This window comes from Charadrius vociferus, unplaced genomic scaffold (assembly GCF_000708025.1).
Source record: "Charadrius vociferus isolate BGI_N301 unplaced genomic scaffold, ASM70802v2 scaffold755, whole genome shotgun sequence".
In the NCBI taxonomy this organism is placed as follows: Eukaryota; Metazoa; Chordata; class Aves; order Charadriiformes; family Charadriidae; genus Charadrius; species Charadrius vociferus.
This window is the reverse complement of record NW_009648446.1, coordinates 21,295-47,848: the sequence shown is the minus strand read 5'-3', so window position 1 is coordinate 47,848 and position 26,554 is coordinate 21,295. Positions and strand designations below refer to the sequence as shown.

The 26,554-nt window shown below is 37.4% G+C and overlaps 1 protein-coding gene across 1 annotated transcript in view; it reads left to right on the top strand.

Annotated features, from left to right (window-relative positions):
- AVEN (apoptosis, caspase activation inhibitor) overlaps positions 1–26,554 on the top strand; it is a 98,532-nt gene that overhangs the window by 70,287 nt on the left and 1,691 nt on the right. The window contains exons 4-5 of the mRNA XM_009885550.1: positions 21,464–21,534; positions 25,227–25,322. Of these exons, the coding sequence (XP_009883852.1) occupies positions 21,464–21,534; positions 25,227–25,322 (167 nt within the window). The remainder of the gene's footprint in view (positions 1–21,463; positions 21,535–25,226; positions 25,323–26,554) is intronic.

Genomic DNA, 26,554 nt, shown 5'->3' with positions numbered 1-26,554 from the left:
GGTGAGGATGCAGCAGGAGGGAGGATGTGTGGCTACACAGCTAGGACCTGGGCACGAGGAGGTGTGAGTGAAAGAGCCCCCAGCGCCGGTGGAAGGGCAAAGGTATATGATTATGTAGCTCAGGTGTGGGTGGAAGGAGGGGTGAGTGGGACAGTCGTCTTTCTGACATGAGTGAGTAGTAGATTTGTGCCAGAAGCCCAGTGCTTACAAGTACTACCTGTTGTTAGCCACTGCTGTGCTGAACACTGCAATTTATATACTTATGCAAGGTGTTAAGAGTGACAGCATGAAAAACCCTCTACCATAAACTTCACTCAGTAAATATTTGTGATATGCGAATTTACCCAGTATTTTTTAGAATGCAAATGTAGGGCTGTGTACTTCCTAGAACAAAGTGGTCTGATTTTTGCTGGTAGTTTGACGTAAAAATTGCCTAAATATTTTGTATTATCTGATTCCTTCCTTTGTATTTAAATTTTATTTCCAATTTGACTGCCTAAGATGGTTATCTAAAGATAACGGAGCTGTGGAGGGTAGAGGTTGGTCAAAGTACAGATTGCTGGGGAGTTGTTTAGTTGTGCAAATGCAGCTTCTGGACAGACTGAACAGTGTTTTAGTGGAAGTATATCCTTGTACATGTTTGTGCATTTGTAAATGCAGCTGTCTTGCAGAAATATCTTGCTCATTTTAAAATAAGATTTTTATTTTTTTTTTTATATTGTGCCTTAATTGCAGTTTCTAAAATGGTCTGTTTTCACTTCTAACTAGTATGTTTGTTTGGAGTGTAACTCTCTTAACTCCAGATTTTCTTCTGTGTTTCTCTTTTATGTATGTTCGGCTGTCTCTTTTTGCTTGTTTTTTAGCCTCTATTGAAACTTTCATTGTGTTTCTGCAGCTAAGTAGGTGTTTCAAAAGATATTAAAAAAATTAGTAAAATTTTCCATTTTTATATTAACTTGAGCCAAGTGTTGCAAAATATGCAGTTGAAAAAATAGAGGAGAGACATGACAAAAGATTCTGGCACATAATTGACAGTTTTACTCGTCTCCTTAAGTTCTGACTACAGGAAATATTTTTGCTTTGTCAGTACTTCATAGGTCTTCAGTAATAACCAAATCTTGTTTTAAGGGATTATTTTAAAGGATCTTCTGATTGGAGGTCAAGCTTAAAACTTGCGATTTTATTTCATACTTGTACCATATAATGACCATTGCTTTCCTTTTTGCTGAAGACTTGCAAGTGCTTTTCTGAGGGTAAACATCAGAGCACAACAGCTTCTGTTTCAGGATCTTCAAGTTTTTCATTAAGACTAGTTAATGTAGTCTTTCATCATTAGTCTATAAATTTAAGGATACCTTTTTTTTAAAAAAAAAATAAATCTGCTGAGGGGTGTTGTAGGTTGCAGCAGAAAAATGCAAAGAAGAAACTTATTGCCAGGTAAAGTAATGTGTACTTATTGATGGTAGATTTATGTACGAGGTATTTTAAAACGAGAATGCAGTAATACAACAATTTTTTTTCAGGCTTTAAAAAAATTATACTTGCATTTTGTCTTAGATTATTTTCAAAAATCTTATCAGAAATAATTAGGATATCATATGATGTTTTCCATAGGTAAAAAAACCTTTAGAGCTGCTTGGAGGGTCTCACCTTAGGAGCTAAGAACTACTGGCCCACAGAGAGAAGAAATAAAGTGTCATATTCTCAGACCATGAAGTTCAGATTTCTGTTCTGAAAATTAACTTCTCTTTGGCTGTCACTTCAGTGACAACAGCGTGTGAACTAAAATCTCTGATACCTCATTCATTTTTCATGTTCCTCCCTGAGGACATAGTACCCTGAGATCAAAACTCCCATTTTACCAGATATACTAGTTCTCTATGTTATGGCTAGATTTTTAAATGAAAATTACAGCTCATACTTAGCTGTCGTGCTTCAAAAATAGGAATAGATGCTATTAAAACTTTTGATTCCACCACGATCTATTTAACAAGAGAAATATTTTTTCATTAAAACAGAGCCACTACTATTGTTTTTCCAGTAAAACAGAAGCCACTCGTATTGCATTCACCGACTAATGGAATGAAAAATGCATTGAGAATTTTTACATTAACCCACTGTTCTTTCTATTTTTGGGTAGCTATAGCATCTGTATATGTAGCAGTCTTATTTGAGTTGCTGATGGAACAAAACATTAGCTACTTTAATAAAAGTCTTAAACATAAAAATTGTAGGAACTTTTATAAAACAGGGGTATTTCTTGCTCTTGCCTAACTCCAAAATACAATGGGGCCTGTTCAGAGAAACAAATTTAAAATGTATCCGTGTAAAATTATCTGATGAACCTTTACTACAGGAATATTAATTATTAGGTTTTTGGGACTACGTTCTGTAGTGTTTGAAACGTACAAAGAAACCCAGGAAGATCACAGCAGATCAGTTGACACAGTGTTCACCCAGTAAGCACGCTTTCTGACTGGATGTTTGATCTTGACCGTATCTGTTCTTCATAGTCCTCTACTCACAAGAAAAGTACCTCTATTAATTTTTCATATCATAGAGAACACCAATGAAGATCAAAGAGGTAAACAATCCACAAAATGCACATGCTGTGTGTTTCCTGCTGTCCTTTTTCTGCTCTCAGGAATGTGTCTCGTTGAAAAGCTATTCAAAGAGACAGTAAGCCCTTATCATTCCTGGAGGCATGGGATTTGTATCTTCTTATCTCAGAGGAGATGTTATTCCTTCCTGCTTCCAAAGAAGAAAGGTGGTGAATTCAGTTGAGGGAATTGAATGATTTCAGCTGCTGTGTTGTGTTCACATTGGTCACTTTTTTATTTCCATTACCAGATTAAAAGCAATAGCAGAGGTACCTACTTTCATAAGCATCCATCCAGCCAACATAAAGCTTCTGCGATCCTCACTTGGAATATATGCTATTCCTGTGTTAAGCACCTGCACACGGTGCTGCTTTGACCTTTCATTAGCAGTGAGAACATTTGGGAAAACACTGCGGTGGTAATAGCCGATGTATGCTGCCAGGCTGTGCAGGTGTTCGTATGTGAAGATATCTGGCTTACAAAAGACATTTCCTGTGAACAAATTCAAGGACTACCAAATGCAGTCATTGGTCTGGTATGAGAATATAAAAGGTATCAAAGGAGGCCTGCAAACAATATGTAGCTAAAGAAGAGTGCTTCCTTTTTTTTTTGGTGTGTTTTTTTTTTTTTTTTTTGAGTAGCTTTTTGTGAAGGGTACCCCTGAAAATGTACACAGTAGATCTTTTTAATATGTCTGCCCTGTAAAATTTATTGCCACGGTTCCGGGCTCACAGAAGCATGAGTAAGTGCACTGTTAATGGATGCCAGACTGCACTGTGAAATCAAGTTTGCAGTTTCCAGTATGAACTTGGTCACCTTTTAGGTCATGTGAGCTCTTACAGACATGTAGCACCTCATGCGATAGCTTTTTTCGTTATTTATTTATAGACATGGAAGAAGCAAAATGAATCTACAGTCCAGATAAGTGCCTTGTAGAGAAAGTGCGTGGAGGGGTTTTTCTTGAGAGAGCAAAACTTTCTGGAATTTTGGAAGATAGGCTTAGTATGGAGTCATGTTTTTATGATTGAATCAGCTGATACATGCTTTTCTAGCTTGACCTATTACTGTCAAGTAACCTAGTAATCTATAACTCAAAGTAGGCCCAGCAATTTTGTCTTTCCTAATTATTTGAAACATGTACAACCTACATGCTTGACTCGCAGGACACACCTGATGACAAAAGCTGGAGGAAGTAATTTGGTTTACTGTACCTAACAAAATATTAATGGCTATCTGAATTAGAAAGATTTTATTACACCTTTTAAACTCATCTTCTCTAACTGTAGAAAGAAATCATACATGAAGACACATTTTGAAATTAAAAGATTTAAATGATAACATAATCTGCGTTGCATTTCTCTTTATACTTAACGTTAACAAATACGTCAGATTATGCTTTACTCCATGTAGTCAGTGAACATCTTCCACAGTTTTTCTGCATCTGGCATGTATGTATAGTACTCCCCAGTTGACAGTCTCTTGACATTTTCACGTTCACTTACAGCAGCGTTGTACAGAGGATACAACATTTCTCATTATACCAAAGTGATGCCAGTCATGAATCTGGCTCTTCTCTAATGACATCTCATTCGTCTGGTAGCCGTGTTCACTTCTGCACCTTTTCATGAAGGATACTTTCCTTATAGCTATGAGGAAAGAAAGTCTTTCTCAACCACAATGAACTCATCTACTGAAATTGGTATTAATGGAATTACTGAGCTAGACCTTTAGTTTTCTTCCATAAATTCTGTGATAATTATTAAAAGGTTTGCCATTTTTATTCAGAACAAAATTTTTAGAGCGAGTTCATTGATTGTTTTTTGTTAAGGAGCATTATAAGCAGCCACCACCTTCAGCAGCTCCTGGGGATTCCTTCTGCTGAGCCCAGAGACCCTGGGCTCTCTCCAGCTCAGGCTGATGGATGTGGCTGCTGCTTTCCCATTTGCAGGTCTGGCTTTACACTAGGCTGATGACTTCTATATCCTTTTTATTTCCCTGCTTGGAAAGTCTCACAGTGAAATGCAGACATAATAAACAGAAAGATTGCACATGAATTCAGTAAGTGGCATTTTCCAAAATTTCCTGGTGTGCATTTTGACAGTCATAGGAAGAGAGCTTGTTTCTAAGATTATCAATTGCCAAACTGTTTTTTGTTCTTCTGAACTTAATAAATTCAATTGAGGCTGACAATCTTTTTCATAACTATATTTTAAATGTGAGTTATTTTCAGCTACTATGTCTTCGTTGTTGTAGAACGAGAGAGATGCACAGCTTTTCAGTGTTTAAGGGTGCTTATGTTTGCATTTATTCACCTTTTTTTTAGGTGCAGTCACGATAAATTACTAATCTTGGATGTTGTGCTACTGTACTATGTAGTAAAAACGTTTCTAAAAGCACAGCCATCGATTTTTTTGATCACTAAGTACAATAGGATGATAACCCATTGTACCTTATTTCCTCCTGACATTAATCCAAGAGTCCTGTGATAGGTTCCCCATCGCCACCTTTGATGGTGTAGGGATAGTTAAGTTTTAGTTTGAAATGTGTATTTGACTAAAAATATGTGATCTTTCCAAATTCTCCTTGGTTTTGCTTTTCCCTCCAATGGTTGCTAATTCCTAGTTCTGAGTCATCCATCAAAACTGGCCTTGCAGTACGTTTAGCTTCTGCAGTGACTCATCATGGATATGATGTAGGTAAGGAAACTGCAGCTGGCAGGTTAGAACAGTTCATGCCCCAAAACTGTATGTGAATAAAGTGCAAGTGAGCTTTGACAGTTCAAGTATATTTTTAATTTGGCTTTCAGAGAATCCTAGGTGCCCCCATACATAATATAAAATGGAATTACCGCAGTAGTTAAACTGACCTGAACAGACTTTAATTTTTTTTTTTTTTTTTTAACTTGCAGACCTTCAGTGGTTTGGTTTTTTTCAGTGGGGTGTGGAATCCTGTGGTGAAAGTATCACAGTTTTGTGTTGCTTTGGTCACCTTTCACAGGTTCCCTGAGGGATAGTCCATAGGACCCATGGTTGAAAACCACTGATACAGATTTCTCTGAGTAGAGAAATTAGGAATAGAGAAAAATGTGTTTAGTTGAATTGAAACATGACCTTGAAATTTCATTTTTGTTTCCTTAAGCTTATATCTTAATTTTTATATATGTATAGTTTGATTGATGTGTCATTCTAACCTTTGTTTTGTCCCTTTTTGTTAATGAATTGAACTCCTGCTGTATTCTGAGTATTTTCCAGTCAGTGTGACAAAGTACTGTCTCCTGAGAAGGCTGATACCTAACTCTGCAGTTTCCCATGTCTGCTGTTCTGTGTTCTCAAACTGAAGTATCTGTAGAAGTTTGTATCGGAAGTACTCATTTCACTATCTCTTCTGTGACTTTGAAAATTCATTGAAAAAAAAAGTATTGTGGAAGGAAAATACACATCAGAGGACTGTTTCTCCTGTAAACCTCTGCAGGGTGTTACTGGTCGGTTATGTGGAACCTCTGAATACTTGGAAGCCTGTCCCTTGGAAACTGAAAGGCACTCGATGGGTATGCAATACTCTGGAAGAATTTGTGGTTTGTCATTTATCTGAAGATATGATCAGTCTCTTAATTCACTTCTGAGAGAGTTAAAAGTCTAGCTTTGCTGTTCAAACTCAGGTTTGGAAAAATTGGGGAACCATCAGTGGAATGCCTGCATTGTGTATTTGACGTAGCTACAGCAAGCCCCGTGATGTGAAAAACACAGGCAAAACTGACTTCCTCCCTTTGAGAGCTGTGGATTGTAGTGAAGCAGAGATGTTTTTAAATTTGAGCTCAGTTAGCATTTGGGTAATTCATTAAGCAGACTGTCATTCATCCAAGCATTTTATCTTTTTGCTTCTGCAGTAGCCATAATCTTTATTTTTAAGGCATTTTGAAATGATTGCGTAAGTATCAGGCTTCAGGAGGAAGATGCTATTTTGGTGGCAGTAGGACTGGCAGCAAATACCAGTGTTAGGTCTTAGCACTTGTGTGTAGATCTTAAGGCGCTTTACAAAGAATGGTTTAAGTCTGGAAATGGGCTGTATTTTACAAATGTGAGAAGTGGCACTGTCGTACCATGTGTCGTTTTCTTGGTAACAATGGAGAGAAGGTTTTTTCCTTTCCATCCTCTCCCAGTACATTCCTTCCTGGTTGAGAAGACTGTTCCCATTTTTGGGTTGGCTTTCAAATTGGCAACAAACTGTTTGCTAACTGAAGCCTGTGCAAAAACTCCTCTGGCCCGGACAAAGAGGTGGTATTTCTGAGGTTGTATATTAGGCTATCCGTAGAGTCATGAGTGACCTTCTTGCCATCCTAAAACTTTTGGTAGATTCTGGGTCTTTTCTAGTCTCTGAAACTTTAAAACAAAATGAAGAAATGTACTTTTACAAATGTTAATTTAAAAAAAAAAAAAAAAAAAAAGTCCTGACTGACACAAGAAGAGGTATTAAAAAAACCCCAAATGTGTGTTTAGAGAAAAGGTCATTCATTTTCATCTGCAGGGAAATACATGCAGGAGAGCAGCATCTTGGTGAAAGCTTTTTTTTCTTATTGGCTATCCGTAGAGTCATGAGTGACCTTGCCATCCTAAAACCTTTTTTTTCTTATGCTATGAAGACTATTTTCCCTTTAACATATATGTGGCTAAGATGTATAACTGTTAACTCACAGGTCTTTAAATTGTTCTAAGCACATTTCTGTTGTCTACTAATCCTTATTCTCAGATTACTGAATGAGCTTTGGGTCTGTGCTATTGCGGGTTTGTGTTGTTTCAGTAGGAAAGATGTGTTGTGAAACCTTTCCCTATGTGATTGCTGAAGGAGAGTCAGTGGATTATTTTGTGGAAGAAAGTCATGATAATCCAAAAACTTGCTACAAATCTCAGTGTACCCGATACTGCTTTTTAAAATTAATTTTGATTAGATTAAGAATTAGACAACTTGAGCTGCTCAGGAAAATTCTGCCCGAAGTTTTTTTTCCCAATGAAGAAAGCAGTTTCTCACTGAGTGCTGTGCCATCATTGCTTAAATGCTAAACCTTGTTCAAGTTCTATAGTGACTTGGTATATACTACACAATGACTTCGCTGGTGACATGCTAAATGAAAATCAAAATTAATATGCCCAAAAAGGCAAGGCTGACTGAAAGCATTTCCTTAAGATGGTTAAATAAAATAAATGTATTTTTACTTGGTAGTAGAAATATATACTCAGTACTGATCTTTTTTCTAAAAAAAAAACAAACAACAACAACCAAAGCATTTTGAAATTCCTGTACAAAAGAAAAATGTCATAACTTTTTGTTTTGAAATACTATTTTCTCACCACATTCAAAATGAAGACAGGCACTGAGAATAATGTTTGATAGATGCCTTTCATATTTCTGTGCACAGTGAAATGTTTACCACAAAGCAATGCAATTTGAAGAGGCAGAGCAGAGAGAGTACTTCGTGCTTTCTGCATGATTCACAGGTCGTTTCCTGCTCAAGTAAAGAATTCATTGATCAGCACCCGCTTATTATGTTCCAAGTAGGCTAGAGGGACTTAAAGTACTATAATCATGATCAAAAATCTGAAAGAAGTGATTTAAACAAGGTAAAAATCTAAAATAAACCTAATAAACAGGGATAGAACAAGCAGGGTGATGGATGAATGAATAGGCAAGGAAGGCTTTAGCACAACATTAAAACACATCATGAAGTAATGTCCTTGGGTGGCAAAGTTGTAAGAGCCATTTTTTTGGACTGTATAGAACTAGATCATAGGAAACTCTACAAGTAAACAACAGCAAGAAGTAAATATGTCTAATGAATAGCTATGATACAGATTATTTTTCATTTTAGCCTTATTACCAGATATGTCACTGTCTTCATCATCTTAAACCCTGAATTTTGATATTGCTATTATGCTATTTAATAGTATGCCAATACTGTGATGGAAAATAAATTCTCCAAATGAATATTTAAAAATGAACACTAGAACGCACATTTCAATTCTGTGCTGTTTGAATACAGAAGATAATTAAATAAAAATCAATACTTTTGCATTATTCAGACCTGCGAAATACTGTGTATCAGCGATAAATACATAGCCCAGATGGTGTTTGTAATCCAGAAAACCATAATTCTCCATTCTGTATTTTCATGTTTTTTAATTTGTGGGAGAGATGTAGTTCTTGTCACTACTATACAAGGAGAACTTGTGTAAGAGGCTACGGGGTGTGTTGCTAAGAGGAGTTGTAAGCTATAGAATGTGGAATGCTGTAGTGTTTTCAGCGCAAAGGAGCAAGCGCCGGGGTCATCATGGGCAATACTGGTGTTCTCATTTGAGCTAACCCAAGCTTGATTTACTTATGATAAATTTGTTAGAAAAACTATGAAGGTACCTGACACAAAAGATGAGCCGAAGCTTGTATGTGGCTGCAACTTGCTTTTTACCATGACCCAAAGAATTGTGGATAGTAAGTAATTATTTTTTTTCCTTTTCACTTTACAGAAGAACTCTTTATTTCTATTAATACGGGTTTTGAACCTTTGCATTGACCAATTCATCTGTAGCAATGGGAAAACTCCATTGTAGATAATCATAACTTTTTAAAAAGCACATTTCTTGAAAAAGAAACATGAGCTTCCTGCTCATGGATTATTTTCCTTACAAATGTAAGTTGAACCTAGAATGTAGTGGCTTTCTAAGCCTTTGATAAGACAAATCCAGTATGCTCCTTGCTTGTATTTCTGATCTGAAGCAAATGCTTACCAATCTGCCGTTAATTTTAAGCTGATGTTCAGAACTCTGTCATAAGCCATTCGACTACTATCTTTGGAGAGTTAAGAGGAACTCGCATATGCAAAGAAATACTTTCCAGGCTTTTGCATGCTTATAGAACTGGAGTTTTACTAGATTTACTCTTTGCTAATTGTAATCCTTGTCATTGTATTAACATATCAGAAGAAAATCCTCCTGTCTTGTTTTCTGAAGCTGCTTCTCTTTTCTTGTTTCATTACATTAAACAAAACAAATCTTGCAAGCTTGGATTAGTACTATGACTTGTTGTATCTTGCAGAACCCTTCATAAATGCAAGAAAGCCCAGCCTCGTACTCGCTATATCAAACCACTTGAATATTTTTAGGCCTACACCTTTATGTATAATTTATGAATACTTTTGAAAGATAGTCCCGTAGCCATGGCATACTGTACCGCTTGCATGAATAGTGAATTTTGCTTTAGGGAAGAATGGTACTAATTTGGATGTGATGATATTAAAAATATACAGCACAGCAGCGTAAAGAATATTTATCGATTATATAATTGCATTCTTTGCTGTAAGTATTCTATCAAATACAGAGTAAGGAATGAAACGGTAGCACTAAGAAAAATTTAGAATAATTTTTGGGGGGTTATGAAATTCTAATAATGTGAGGGCTGTCAATGTGTGTACCATCATCAGAAATTAAGACCGTCTTTTAAATGCTTCAAATGGAAGCTTGAATAGTCAGCTGTCAAAAACTATTGTAAACTTTCATGATTTGTCTGCTATGAAAATTGGATGGAAGGGGGAGAGTCAAAGGGAAGTTTTCCAGTGTTTTTGTGGCTTGTGAGAACTATAGGTAGCAGGCTTGTCTGTAATTGTGTCAAGTTACTGACTATTATTGGAATAAAAATAGCAAGCTGCTTAAAGTATTTCTTCAGTTTGTTCACTTGTTTGCTCTAAGGTTACTGTCTTCTGTTTTTAAAGAATACATTTTTTGGATGGAGGTACCGTGTGGAATAAAGGAGGCTTATTTTGTATAGTCCTGCTGTTTGTGGATAAGAAAGATATTTTATGAATTTTGAAATTTTCAGACCAAATATTCTGGCAGCCTGCTTACAGAAAACTGGTTATCCTCGTGTAAATTTATGCAATGCAATTGCTCTTAGTTAAGCACGCCTGCTAGATATAAAGTTCTCTTAGATGGAAAGGTGCATGAATAAATGTGATCTAATGAATTGTGTGACATCCTCACCTCCCAGATACTATACAGCAATATACTTGCGTGTGCCGTTTACACAGGAGGTAGAATGAACAATAATCCACGCAAAGAATAATGAGGAGGAACTTTGCTTAAATAGGACAAGGTAAAGAACCTAGGCCAGTGAGTGACATTCCACGACTTATCAAAATATGTTAACATGCTGTTCCTGATGTTCTTTCTTGTAGGTAGCATGACATGATGTATCTATCTACTGTCTAACAACAGTAGAAGTTTTATTGTGTTTTCAAAATATATATGTTTTACTTAAACTGTAATTGGTAAGAACTTTCAGGTTCCTAACAGAATTGAGAAAGAGCCGTCTACAAAACAGCAGTGTAGTGGGTAGAGTGCTCTGCCAAGTTTAGACCAGCAACTGAGTTTTGAATCTCATCTTTCTAATAATGAGTGATCTAACTAGCACTTGGCAAAGTTTGAAATCTCCTTTGGTTTTATACAGTAGGACATTCTTGAATTTGGAAGCATCGTAAAAGTTGGTCTTCGTGTGTAATTTAGAAAAAAATAAAAACTTCCTGAATGAACGGCAGAAGTTATGTCATCCATCATGGAATTATTTTTTTTTAACTTCTCACATTATCAGAGCTCAGAAGTGTAGGATGTTGAATTACTTACGAGCTGTACTGTCTAAGGTATGAATGAAGGGTGCTGTTTCAGCTTTAACCTCGGAGTTATTTGTCTCTTTTCTGTATAAAACCAAACCATTCATCAAAGCTCTCATTTCTTCTTCATAGTGGTTGGTTGAGCTTAGAGGTACCATCTGCCCCAGGTTGCCAAGGCAGTAATTTTGCTTCGTAGAATCTGTAGGAATGCATCCTTCTCCGCTCTCCCTCATCCTCTGACGCCCGTTCACTGTGGCTGCCGCACCGCGGTTCCTGTCAGGAGGCAAGGCAAACCAGGGATCTCCTTGGGTGACTGGCTTCCATTCTGCTTGAACCTTGTTCCTCTTGGTTCAGATTCTTGCCTTTCCGTTCTGTCTCTTCTTTCCTCACTTACAAGCCAGAATCTGGTAAGAGTACCTTGTGCCAGGGCATGCAAACGGATTCCTCTTGAGTCCTGCGGTTTGATGTTGTGTTCCTTTTGGGTGGGGACCTTGCCATCTCTTCCAGTGTTGAATTTCAGCTGTGCGTCCTGCTACGGATGCATGCTGTACTGATATTAGCTGCTTATATAGTCTTGGAGGAAACGGGGTCTTCACAAAGAGCTGGATCGTTAGGTTCCTTCACCTGTTGGTCTGCAGGGATGAAAAATTCGACTATTAAGCTGCTTTTTGCTTTGTTGGGTCCAGGCTTATGAAAGTACTTGAGTCCTCTCCCTTTCACGCCAAGGAGAGTTGCCTTTTATACTTTGTCTAATCTAGCAAGCTGGTTGCAGTGACATTTAAAAATCCCTAAGTATGTTATAAATTAGTGACCTGAAAAAAATGACACTAGAAAATGTCATAAAACATCAGGAAAAATGTAAATATTTAAGGTGACTAGCTTAAACTTAATGAAAGGTTTAAGGTTAACCTATGGGGAAATCAGTAACTTCACACTTAAATATCATTTTATTGTTTACTCAGTAAAAAAGTGAGTAATAGAGAAGATGGGATTGGTACTTATGAATAACCGCATCAGGCTACTGTATTTGGGTGAAATTTTAAATATATTTTTTTGTTCAATGCATTTTGTTTTAATATTTTGCATTTTTGCTGCATCTTAAGAGTTATAATCATCAAGTATTTTACCAAAATTACATACAAAAAATAGTTACACAGTTTAAAAAATGTGGAAAAGTTAATTAGAAAGCAGAGAGGGGCTGCTTGATGCTGTTTATTCAGTTTCCTGTATGGTAGTGTTGTCTGTTGTCTCCTTATGCACCCTGCAGATGTAAAATGTGCATTGACTTGAAAGAACTCTTAGCTACAGTTTAAAAATAAATTTGTGGATTACTTACTTTTCCTTCCTATTTTTCCTGCCGAAAGATAACTAATTAGGAGAAAGGTAGAGCTCTGCAAGTTAAAAAAAAAAAGTAGCTATTTGCTTTAATTTAAGGTTGGTTCTATTGAATTTGACTTAAGGTCCGTCTGGAGACACCTGAGGTAAAGCGCCTCAACATGCTATATGATATGCTACTTTCCCAAAAAATTTCTTGACCTGTGACAATTTGTTGTGTCCCAGGGACTTCCTGAGCCAGATGTGGAATCTTTGTGTTTAAAAATAGTTATTTTCTATCCTTCCTTGCATCTGTGGAAACTTGTGGCATCTGCAGCATCTGATAGCATGGGAGTCCCACAACCTAGCTTCAACTTACAAAGATTTATCACTTTTTATTTGTTTTGAGTGCATTCCCTGCTGGCTTCATTTGATGCCTCTAGGTCTTCCGTGAGAAGAGACAATGAGCAGTGAGTCCCTATCTGCCCTTTTTATGCCGTTCATATTTGTCAGATGTCTGTCATGTTCCCTTGGTTCCCCTCCTTGGTTTAAGTTACAAAATTTTTTCTCGTACAGCAACTGTTCCATGCCTTTTCTAATGCTGTTTTACTTTTTGAGGTTGGGCTTGGGAAATGAGGACTGTGCACAGTGTTCAAGATAATAATACATGATAAGGGTGTAATGATTTTCTCTGTGTTGTTCACTCCTGCATTTTTAATAATTGGAAAGAGCATCACAGAGCACTGAGATTCTGATTCTGAATGGTGTTGGTCAGCTCTGAACTTATTTTGTATGTGAAGTGCAGCATTTTGCATTTTTGGTATTGAGTTTCATCTGCCATTTTAAAATCTGCTTTCTCGATCTTGTGAAGTTCTTACATCATTCTCCACAGCCTACCTTCATCTGTGCTACCATAAGAAGGTTAGCAAACTTCGTTACTTCATTTTTTTCATCTTTTTTTCTCTTCTGTTTTAATTGAATGAAGAGTTCAAACAAATACGACTCCAGAGAACTGTACTGGTGGTTTCTTTTAATGTGAAAATTGACAATTTACTCTTTTCCTTTCTACTTTTAGGCTATTATTTATTCATACAAAGCCTCCTCTTCTTTTTGCTGCTCTGAAGTCTCGGGTGGGAAAGGGAGTGGGATGTCTGTGAGAGCTTTTGGAAACACATGTGAATTACATGAACTAGATCCTGGTTATATGCATGATATTTTGCTTCTTTGAAGAAATTGTCTTACATCATCCAGCAGAACTTTCCTTTTCAAATGCCATGTTGACTCTTCCCCCAACTATTATGTTTATCTGCGTAGCCATTAAATTTCTTACAGTTTCTACTAGTTTGTCCATCAAACACATGGAGCTGATATTGCAATGTCCTCTTCAGTCTTTCTTTCACTGCTCCCAGTATTCCTGTTCTGAAGCTTTAAAGGCTTAAAGATGTTCCAATTCCTTCTGTCCTATTTCTTAGTCACCTGGCATTCATGCAGAGCCTTGTATACTACTGTTTGTTTTTCTGAACCTCTTCGAAAACCATTTTATTTGTTCTGTGTTTCTGTTTTGACTCTTTTTAACCTCTGCTTCTGCTTTTAATAAAAAAAGAGATTTTATTTTTTTTTTAAATCATTGTGTTCTTTGGCACTTGTTGGCTTCACCCTGCCCTTCATTTGATAAACTGGCTCCTGACCTTGGTTTCAATAGGCTGTAGTTCCTCTATATGTTAAATTAGTTCTGTTCTTCCTGAATAGACACTCTGTTCCAGAAGCAGCACTAATTTCCAAAGATCTTTCCTTCGTACTCCTTTGTCTGCAACACTTTTTAAATTTTGAGGACATCTTTTAGCCTTGATCAGATGATCCCATTGTTTGGTCAAATTCACATATTTTTTAAACTGTGGCTAGTAGTACTGTGTAGTTGCGCCAGGGCATTACATTAGAGTATTGTTCGTTTTGAATCTGGTTGCAAATATGCTTTATAGTTTGCAGTGCAGGCTGCAAATATCCTTGACACCGGTATGTTTGCGCAGAGCTCAAGAACTTCTGCTGGTAACAGTAGAAGAATGTTATTTAAAGTATTTTGAGTTATGTATTCTGCTAGTAGTTAGAATTTTGATGCTGAGCTGTTGCATAAGCCTTCTGGAGTTTGTAATACACGGCTGTGCAACCTACTGGTGAGCAGCAGAACCGGGGAAAAATGTAGGTTGTGCTAAAGTATTGGTGGTGAAGGCATGTTCTTTGGAAATACCTGTCATGTTCGTGATAAAAGACAGACTTTGCAGTGACTTACCGTATTACTGATCTTACTAGTGTCTGAAGCAAGTTAATAGATGTTGAGTTCTTAAAGGGTCTTTATCTGTTGTTTTTGTATTCTTACATTCTGAAAATTGCTATTACTCAATCGATGCTCGTGGCAAATTGCGTAAGTAGCTCATTGCAGCCTTAGTCATAGTAAAAGATAATAGATACAGTGTGTACTCTACCAAAGTCGAGAAATTAAAAAAACAGAAATAGGAATTAGTGATGTTACTAGAACTGCCATGAAGAGTCTTTGGAAGCTTTGTGTCTTCCAGAAGTCTGTTTCTCAGGATTATATGATACCTCATTGTGGGAAAATTATCATATCTGGATGATTATCTGTTTATGATGTGTATCAAATTATTCCTATAAAACCTTTGCAGAACATGTATTTCCTAGTGTTGGGAGAATATTTATTATGAATTTGTATCTATGTAAGTCTCCTTTCGTAGGAGAAAAATGGAAAACCATTAGGTGTCTCATAAAAGGAAATCTTCAGTAGTATTTATCCAAAGAGACTTTTATATAAAATGAGCATTAATTGTAGATAGACAAATAATATATATAAAATATATTTAAATATCTATATATATCTGTAATAGGGCATGTAGTGACAGGACGATGGGTAATGGCTTCAAACTGGAAGAGGGCAGGTTTAGATTAAAAATTAGGAAGAAATTTTTCACTTTGATGGTGGTAAGGCACCAGAACAGGTTGCCCAGAGAGGTTGTTGAGGCCCCATCCCTGGAGGTATTTAAGGCCAGGCTGGACGTGGCCTTGTGTGAGGAGAAAAGACATCTTTTCATTCCAGTAATGTTCCAAAGCACCCAGTCTGGTTCTTGCTGTTTCCATGCTGTTTTGAAAATCTAGTTAGAGCAAGCGATGGCATGGATGGATGGGAGTTATTCCTCGTGCTTTTCCCTCCAGTTTGAGAAAGATTCTCTCACGTCTGCCTAACTAATCCCAAAAGGCCAGTAAGCTGTAGTTTTCTCTTTGAGCTTGTAAATTAGCTCAAAATTCATGACTTAGTAGTTGCCTACTATTTCTGTCATCTGTATATTTCTGTCTTTTTTTGGACCTTCTACATGAAGTCCTGCACTATTAGAAGGGAAAGACTATGTTGCTTATCTCCCCCCCGACCTCTCAAGAGAGTTGGTCAGTCTTATATGAACCATTGATGTTGGATAAGATTTCAAGCATCATTCCTGCCTAAACTCTGCAATTCAGATTGTTTTTCCCTGCAGAAAAGTGCTAGATTGGAGGATCTGGTTCTTTTTTTCACCTTAAAAATAACATCTGTTTCCTGCTGCATAATTGGAACCCGTGAAGAAGACTGATGGAACAGGCAGTTAGCTTGTTTTGATGTTACATCCTTCATAAGTAGTCATGAACTGGGGACTGATATAGAGAAGAAGGGATCTCTTCCAAGTTAAATTTGCAAAATTGCTTAAAATCTATTCTAAAGATGGACTTTAATCAGAAAGAACCTTTTCAGTTTAGTAACTCGGGAAGAACTTTGTCTGGTGTAGTAAATAGAGGATGCTTTTTAAGGTATTTTAGGTCTTGTTGTTCATTTCCCAAATGTAGCTAAGTTGTAGTTTTCTGTTGTGGTTTATTTGGTTCAGCTGCATACTGCCACCATAAATTTATCCCATATTATTTAGCTGACTAAACAGACATGTAGACAAAGGCTTGAATTCCCAAAATAGAATAAATGGGAGATGAAAAAAGGTTCAAAAACCCCAAATAAGTTTATCAAAATAATTGGTGCTTATTAGGAAGGTAAATTCTGATTAAAAAAAAAAAAGGGGGGGTTTAGAGTCTTATATTTGCCGTTGCAGTGCTTCTTCACAGTCGTGACAGTCTTAGAAGGATCCTGTTACACTGTTTGTTCCCTCCCTCCAGTTTGAAAATCTTCAAGACTCTAGAATATATTTCCTCCAGCTTCATTAATGTTTTATGTCTTTTGCTTTTAATGAATTGGAGAGTTAAAGTGAACAAAATCATTCCACTGATATGTCAGTTTTCCTACTGAAAACTGTTTTTTCATCAATTTTTGCAACTTTAAAACTCATAGTTTCACAGATTGGAAAATATTTATTACAGATTACAGGTAGGATTTGTTTGATTCTTCTATTCAGTGAATATTTGTAAGAACAGATAATTGGGCTAATGAGACTATGAAACATGTATTCTGTTTAAATCAACTGATTTAACTTTAAAATATATCGAAGTGGTAGGAAAGCATGGTGGTTTAGATCTGCCGTTCTTTCAAAATAAAGTTACATTTTATACAATAAAGAATATTAAGGCTTGTTATGAATGTTACCAAAGACGATGTGTGAGGTTTACTTCAATGCATCATTTTTGGCTACTCTGTATTTGAAGGCCAACTGATATTTGTAAGTAACATTAAAAACTATTCACATGAAGAAAGGTATTTTTTATGTTGGAAGGAACTCGGAGTCATTGCAAGATTTTTGATTAGTATTCATGGCATAAAAGGAAGTTATTTTCAGGGTAAAGGAATTTGTGAAAAGATAATTGGTTAGACCAACATTCTCATTAACCTAATTTGCATTAAATGTGCTACTGTGAATTGTAGTTATTGCTTTTCCATTTGAAAGGCATGCTTTGTTAACTTATTTAAAGAGCCTAGTTAAACTGCAGTTTAAGTCATACCCTTTAATTCAGCAATACAATATCAAACTGAGGATCTGTTATTACCAACTTTGTGAGTTTGGAGAACTATAAACCAGTTCTTGATCCCAGTGGATTTTCCTAATGAAGTAGATTTGTTTAGCTGCTTTACATACGGTCATTCTCAGATACTGAAACAGTTCAACTAATCCTTCAGTTTAATGTTACTTTTTTATAAGAGCAGAGGAAATTATTTCCTCTGTGACACAGCATGAGAAATAACTGAAGGAGTCTTGGGGATATTGGAAGAAAATGCTTATGCCTTTGTTCTAATAGTCTTCAGACTTTGGGGATAATGTGGTTTAATTATTTTTCAATAAAACTTCTTTACATGTGTAACTAAATTGAACCTTTAAAATATGAGCTGTTAAAACATAAATTAATTTGCACATTTTTGAACCCATTTTAAAATCGTAAGACTGAAGAATGAATTTGCAGTTCTTTAATTTTTGGCATTAGTTATTACTTCTTAGCAGTATGTGGAAAAAAGGAGGTGATTGGTAGCAGCCAACATGGCTTCACCAAGGGCAAGTCATGCCTGACAGATTTGGTGGCCTTCTACAAGGTGTTTACAGCGGTAGTGGACAAGGGAAGAGCAGCTGATGTCCTCTACCTGGACTTGTGCAAAGCGTTTGACACTGTCCCTCACGATACCCTGGTCTCTAAATTGGAGAGACATGAATTCAACAGATGGACCACTTGGTGGATACAGAACTGGCTGGACGGTTGCACTCAAAGAGTTGTGGTTAATGGCTCGATGTCCAAGTAGAGACCAGTGATCAAGTGGTGTTCGTCAGAGGTTGGTACTGGAACCAGTGCTGCTCAAAATCTTTGGTAACATGGACAGCGGGATTGAGTGCACCCTCAGCAAGTTTGCCGATGTTACCAAGCTGTATGGAGAGGTAGACATGCTGGAGGGGAGGGATGCCATCCAGAGGGACCTGGACAGGCTGCAGAGGTGGGCCTGTGCAAACCTCATGAAGTTCAACAAGGCCAAGTGTAAGGTTCTACATCTGGGTCGGGGCAATCCCAAGCATAAATACAGGCTGGATGGAGAATGGATTGAGAACAGCCCCAAGGCGAAGGGCCTGGGGGTATTGATTGATGGGAAGCTCAACACGAGCCGGCAATGTGCGCTTGCAGCCCAGAAGACTGACCGCTTCCTGGGCTGCATCAGAAGTGTGGCCAGCAGGTCAAGGGAGGTGATTCTGCGCCTCTACTCTGCTCTCCTGAGACCCGACCTGGAGTACTGCATCCACCACTGGAGCCCCCAACATAAGAAATACACGGACCTGTTGAAGCGGGTCCAGAGGAGGACCACAAAGGTGATCCGAGGGCTGGAGCACCTCTCCTATGAGGAAAGGCTGAGAGAGTTCGGCTTGTTCAGCCTGGAGAAGAGAAGGCTCCAGGGAGACCTTATAGGAGCCTTCCAGTATCTGAAGGGGGCCTACAGGAAAGATGGGGAAGGACTTTTTACACGGGCATGTGGTGATAGGACGAGGCGGAATGGTGTCAAACTGGAGGAAGGTAGATTTAGATTAGACATTAGGAAGAAATTTTTCACTCTGAGGGTGGTGAGGCACTGGAACAGGTTGCCCAGGGAAGTTGTGGAAGCTCCATCCCTGGAGGTGTTCAAAGCCAGGTTGGATGGGGCTGTAAGCAACCTGGTGTTGTGGGAGGTGTCCCTGCCCATGGCAGGGGATTGGAACTCGATGGTCTTCAAGGTCCTTTCCAACCTAAACCATTCTATCATTCAATGATTCTATTCTAGATATTTTGAAACAGAGGGATGGGATTTATTTACTGTTGTGCTGTGTGCAGTGAAGAGGAAGGCATGTTTGTCAGCAGTGAGTCAACTGTGAGTGATCAAGTTCAGGATCTCATTTTTCCATACTGCTGAGCATGCTTTGCTGTCTGGGAACCTGGTGTTTGTGAATTATGTGAACTACACATTCATAAAGTTAGGCTTCTTCTCAGATATCTAAATGTTAATTTCAGTGCTTAATTTTAGTTATTTGCACTTGTACTGTTTGACACCGGTTGTTTTCCAACCAGTAGTATCTGGAGGCATTGAATGTGAACCAAAGCCCAGCTGATTAGGCAAGGTCCTATGTCAGACCGTAATGCTGAACAATGTTAGATCAACCTAATGAAAACAGGGAGATGCACATTCAAGCTGGACATGGTAATGGTCATAAATATCTATATAAATACTCAGCTGAGAAGGTCCCTTTCTTGCTGGAATGGTTCTGAAGATGATGGTGATGGACATGCCAGGTACACAGCGCGATTAGTATATGAGCACATTGCATACCCAATGAGCATACGTGAAATGCAATGGATTAGAAGTGCGCTTTAGATATTAAAAAAAATGCCATGGCCAATAAATCTTACATTCCAGCTGGGAAATGGTTAGGTCTCTGTTTCTTTATTGTTTGGCACAGAAATATGTGGATTACTGTGCCATTTTGCTGCTTATTCATTCTGTTTGCAATACAGAAGCTGGCTGATGGTTGCACTATCGAGTAAAATTGCTGAAAGGCTGAACTCCCCTACATTTTGGGACAAGCAGACAATGGAAAAGAAGCCAGTTTTGGGGACAGCGCGTTATATGTTCGGATTTTGTACGCAGGATTAAGGGCGTGATTCAGGAATTGTCACAGATATGAATGGCAGTTAAGATATTGAGAGCCAAACGGAAATTAGATGCTCAGTTGTTGGTAATGCCATGGAAAACTTCCTCTAGCGCATTCATTCTCTATTAAGGATTGGGAAAGAATGAGCTGTTGCTTCTCAGCTAACTGCTGGACTAAATCCTAGTGATCTGCAATTCTCGGGATCCAATTTCATCTCCTTCACACAATAATTTTTTTTTTTTCCCCAGTAGAGCTCCTGAAACAGCTCCTTGTTCTCAAACTGCCGGGTCTGAGGCAGCGTGTGTCCCGTACTCTGCATCAGCAGCATCTTTGCTTTCTGTTACTGTAGACCTTTCGCTATCGTCTTGCGACCCTAATCTTTCATGTTTCCTCTGTCACAGGCCTTACTCATTTTTTTGAGTTCCTGGAATTCTTGTGTGTTTTTTCAGTGAATAAATTTACAGGACTATCTTCTGCAACCCGGCGTGGTACTGCAATAGAAATACTGCATCTAAAACTTTTGTTTTATTATTTTTAATAATAAATATTTTTATTGTTTTTAATAACCCAAGCCCTGCTATAGCAAGAGGAAGTTCCTACTGCCTTGGAGGAATGTGGTAGGGGGTTAGAAGATCCTATAACTAAGGTTACATATGTTGCTTAATTAGCCCTGTTTAAGGTTTCTTTTAATTCAGTCCCTTATGCACATGAATTGGAGTTCGGGGTTCAGTACCTTTTTTTGATGACATGCTGGAGTAGGGACTAGTTCAAGAAAGAGAGAGTCTGGAGAAATTAGCTACCAGAAAACAAGAAGTCGTTACTTGGCCTGTACAAAATAATTTTTAGGACATGTATAATCCATGTTAAGAGAGATCTGCATGTTGATAAGAGGTCTATCCACAGCACATTCAAAGCTTTCCATAAAAAAATGCAGTCTGTCCATATTCCTATTCCTGTTGTCCTATTCCTGTTGTCCGAGTCAGACTTTTCAATGAAAAATCTCACTTGTTCACGTGGCACCTCCTCATTCAGTTTTGAATTTGTTGTGCTTTTTTCAGTACTGTTTGGCAAATAAGAGATTAGAAGATCTTTCTATAGAACTTTGGCTTAAAGAAGTTTAATATTGTGAATGCAAGCAGCATTAAAATTAAATGCAAATTTGTTAAAGACGTGACATTTATTGTTTGAATTTACTTCTGTAGAGTTGGGGACTTTGGAGAAAGCTTGTTATTTAAAAAAATAACACATTTTTTATTTCTTTTCTGTAGGAGATTCCTTTACGCAGTTCCGATTTGCTGACGAGAAAGAATGGGATAGAGAAAGCATATGCCATAAGCAGGTAACAGAACTGTCATTCAAATGAGTTTGTATGGATAATCGCCTGGCACAGAATACCTAGGCAGTTGTGCTTTCAGCAACAAATTGTTTAATACAATAATAACACTCTTTATTCTGCATATTTTTATTAATTTGTCTCTGATGTTGGAGGCTTTTGGGTCTTATCCTGTTTTTTTTCCTGTTGAAGACTAATCAAAGGTTTTTATGAGGTTTTTAAGTAATGTTGGAAGAAAAGAACAAGCAGATGCATCCAGTGAAGGGAAAATAAGGGACTGTCACTTTGTTTTATTTGACATATCAAGTCAGCCTTCCTTTTTCAGCTGTATTCAAGAGAAAATAGTGTAGTAAAATAAGAAAACCTATAGAAGTGTATTCATATATTTGACTATGAAGCTTGTTCTAGTTCTTTTAAATTAATAGTTCATACCTCTGGTTGAAACATCACCTCCAAAATGACTACGGAACCAATTAGGTTTTAGATTATTTGTATGTGGATTCTTTATGCTGCAATAAAAAGGGTCAAAGCAATAGGAGTCTGCTGTTCTCTATATCAGGATACTGGAAAGTGTTGTAATCTTCCTCACATCTTCCTCATATAAGGCACCTAAATTATTGCAAGATAAATGCTTTTGTCTTCCAAGCTTTTCTTAAAATTGCTGCGAAATTGTGCTTGAGTGTTACTTGAAACGTACATATGTATTCACATCTTAAAAGTTTGCTATTTATTTCCTAAAATAGCGATAATAATTATCCCCTGGGAAGTGATATTTAAAGGTACATCAAAGCTGTAACGTCAAAGTACAACGAGGAAATAAAACCAGGTGCAGCATTTCTTTAAACCAACATGTTTGTCCAGTGGGATACAGTCTTTCGATGACTGTATTTTTTCTTATCAGTTCCTGCCGCTCCCAGTGTGCAGGATGTCAGTATCCTGAATGTTAATTTCTTCATAATTTCCTCCTAGGCTTGTCATTATAGCATTTAGGTGATTGAACACATTCATTAATTTCTGAATGGCTAAAGCCATCGTGAGCACGTTGCCAGTGGATTTCACAACTGTTGTTCTGGCTGCCAGTGATGAGACCGCGCAGTTCTGGAGCCGGTCCCACGCTCTCGCTCACTGGGAAGTGTGCTGTGCTGGGCACGTTCTTCTGCCCCCACCCTTACCGAACTGTAGTCATTCATCCTGCCCCATCCAAATTCCTTGTTTCAAACTGTTTCCTGTCTCTCACTGGTCTTATGTCAGTTTGAAGTAGATTGCGGCACTGTCACCATTACCGTCACTTTGATTCCTTATTTTAGTCCAGAATCCCGGCCCAGATGGGTTCATAGCATTGTCTATTTTTTCACATTGTCTCTGGTCTTCAGCCTGTTATCTCCTTTTGTTTCTGGCCCATCTTTCTTTTCCCTGAAAGCTGGATCAGGGTCTAATTTTCATCCTAGATCCACTTTGCTAAATTCCTTGCCTTTGCCTCTTAGCTCACCTGTTTCTAGTTCTTTGCCTGTCTACACATGATGTACAGGATTAGAGAACTGTAAACTGAAGTGAGTAAGATGGAACAAAATAAAGCAGAAAAGGCATAAAAATAGTTACAGAGTGACTAGATATTTCCCATTCCCTATTATTTGTAGAAAGCAATGGCAAAGCATCAGTTTCAAATGTGGAATGGAAATGTAACGGTGACATCAACAATAACGAGTTTTCAGTTTATTAAGAATATTGCCATTCATTATTATAAAAAGTACATCTGGATTTGCTTTATCATATATTGATAAAATGCAATAAAAATGTTTCAGAACACAGTCTGCCATTTAAAAATCAAGCAGGTAATAGTAATTCAGATTTTTCAGTAACATAGCAATTCCAGCAACAAAGCCTGCCTCTACTTATTTTCTTGAACAAATAACTACATGTACTGTGAAATTTATGACTTATTAAATACTGCTTTGATCACTTTGGGTTTTTTATTCAAACATCGCTTTTAGTGAAGCCTCTACTTGGATATTGAATTCCCTCTTCTATTATATAGTTTCTCCAAATTCTTCTTTTTGTTCATCCTGAGCCTGTCCTCTTCCCTGTCTCCATTTTCACCTTCATTCACAATGTTCATTCACATTCATCTTTTTGCACGTGTACTTGGCTCGTCCCAAACACACTTAAATGTTATTCAGTGATACTTGACTTTTTACAATTTCTTATGTTATTAGATTCATACAATTTCCTTGTCCTTTGCAAATGTGCAGAAGCCATCCTTGATCTTCAGTATCTGTCAAAAGAAGTGGGTTTTCTGAAGTTCTAGTTCATTGCTGGGCAACAAGAATTGCTCGTTGAAGACTTTTTGAGGTTACTTGTACCAGTGAATCATCTTGGATGGTGATCACTAATTCATTGTAAAATAATGTTTGTTGTTAGTAAAGAAGAAAAATTCTAGTCATCAGATATTTGTTTGGTCCTTTTACTGTCATTACTGGATACCAGAACCAGAATTTGGATACAAGAAACTTAAACCAACCACATTGTTTATTTTTTAAAAATTTATTTTAATTTTGTAAATATGCTGTTGGAATATGTTGTCTTTGATGTTCATTCTTGCTGTGTGTGCAGGTGTCAAAAGCCATCCTGTTGACTGGCTCTTGGGAGCAGTGTGAAGTCCTTTGGCAAAGCTCTTATGATACAGCACAAAACACTCTCCCCTAATTTAGAAGTATTTGGACTTCTAAATGTTTGCGTCGGGCTATACCATATGAAGAGGGACACATTTTTGTCCCTTTAAGCTAGATTTAGAAGCAGCTTCTCTGCTTGCATGAAAGTGAGAGTATAGACTGAACTTAAGCATTTTGTTGTCAGATTTTAAAAAATGTGATGGATATCAAATTATCTTTTTCGTCGGTGGTGAATGTGCTCAGAATGTTCTGCTGTACTGTGGGCTCGACATCTGTTTAAGTCTACCAAAAAGTCCAGCGTGTTCTGTAAAACCATCAAATATTGGTGGTTTGTTTTGTGTAAGTTTGTTTTTAATTGTTTAGAGCAAAAAGAAAAAAAAAGGGGCCAAGAGAAAATGAAACTTCAATACCTGTCATGATAATAAGTGACAGTTCCACCTTGTAAGCAACTGGGCAGCAGTAGAGTATCTTTCTTGAGTATCTTGAATATAATTTTAAAAGTGTATGTAACTATAGTTTGTTGCTTTTGTAAGCATCGAAAGAACATTTTAAAAGATGGGGAAGTATAAAAAGGGTCATGTTGTTTAGGCACTAAAAACAGTTGAGCTGCACACAATCTACATGGTTTGATTGCTTAGAAAGCAGTAGCAACTCGTTACAGAACGGCAATTCCCACTGCATAGAAAGCTTCACAGATTAAAAGATGTTTGAGTTGGAGAAGCCTCTTATGACATTGTCAACTTGCAGAACTATTTCTGACTTTGGATTTTCAAGGCATCACCTAAGGAGCATTCCATTTATACCTTGTTTTTAAACCTTTAAGTGATTATTTGCATTCTACGTGTTTATATGGTCATTTAGCCAAACCGCTTTGTACATGTGTAATTTAAAACTATGAAGCCTTGTGTTCCGGTAGCTTGTTCCTCACATTCCTTGAACATGTTGAACAGGGGAATGTAAAGGATTAAAGTCATTATTAGTTCATTTTTTTTTTAATACAAGCGCCCTGTGTGTTGAATTATATTTCAGTTATCTGCACTTTCCGTTGACTGCCAGTCTTTGGTCCAGGCCCTTCAGGAACTGCCTCTGCATCTGAGGTTGAATGTCGCTGCTGAACTTGTGCAGGTAATGCTGTGAATTTTCATAAGAAAATGCAAATATTTTGAGTGAAACGATCTATGCAAGAATGATTACTTTAAACTTGGTCTTCAAACATAAGTAGAATGTATCTTATAAGTAAATACTTTTCTTGAGACTGGCACGTCACATGGCATGTAATGCAGGATAGCCCTCTATTAGCACTTTTTATGCTCATTGGCTTTGAACAAAGGGCTTTGATGTGCGGCACATTAGATTTGACACCAGGTATCCCAGTGTTTGACACTGAATGATCGCACTGTTTCTGTGTTTACTTCTCTTGTTAGCAGCTGTTAAAATCACGCGCCAAAATTTTGGAAGAGCTTTCACATTTTTTCCTGTTAATTATTTTAGTTGTGATTTACTCTTCTGCATAGCTAATATCAACGTACAAGTTTATGCCATGAATCAAAGTTACATCTGTGTTAGAACAGGTAGAACTGTCAATCAAACAGGTGACGAAAATGTCATTTATGCTCTGGTGGGGAAAAAAAGAAAGCAACAGAATATTAGGAAAAAATGTTTCTTCAGGCTGTGAGAAAGAAAATATTCATGTAAGGGCAAAAGAACCAACGAGACTTAAATATAAGCCCAAGATTCTTAAACAAAATCCATCTACTCCAGCAAGGAAAAAGAAAAAGGACCCTTACAGAAGAAATTTTACTTCTGTTTGGAGTTGCATGAAGTGCTTCTCTGACTGACACAGCTGTCTGTGCTCTTTCTTACAGGAGCTCAACTATGTCAGCAAATGGGATGTCTAAGGGAATCTGCAAATATATGTTACTTTCACAGTTTTCTTCTTAAGATTTTCAGTCACGGTCTTTAACTTTTATCGGGGTTGTGAAGTGTGTGTTACAACATTTAATCTTTGTGTGTCATTCTGACCGGTGATGTGGTCAGCAGATACGCTGCAGCGTTATTAACGCCGGGGCATCTGCATAAAAGCAGAGTCTGCATTCCATGGTTAAATAATGTGTTGCTATTTCTTGTTTCAGTATTTGATAATGTTTTGTAATTTGGTTTAATTTTTCAAAATATACAGCTATTTACTATAACTTTTGCTAAATGATTATCAGCAACCTGTAGTATGGTTTGCTTTCAAGACTGGAATTTTGGAGGGAAGGCCTAACATAGGATAATGTTTCTCGCCAAATTCTGACTTCAGTCATTCCAAAATTCAGAGTATTGATGGGATGTCATTACAGAAGAATTAAAGAAAA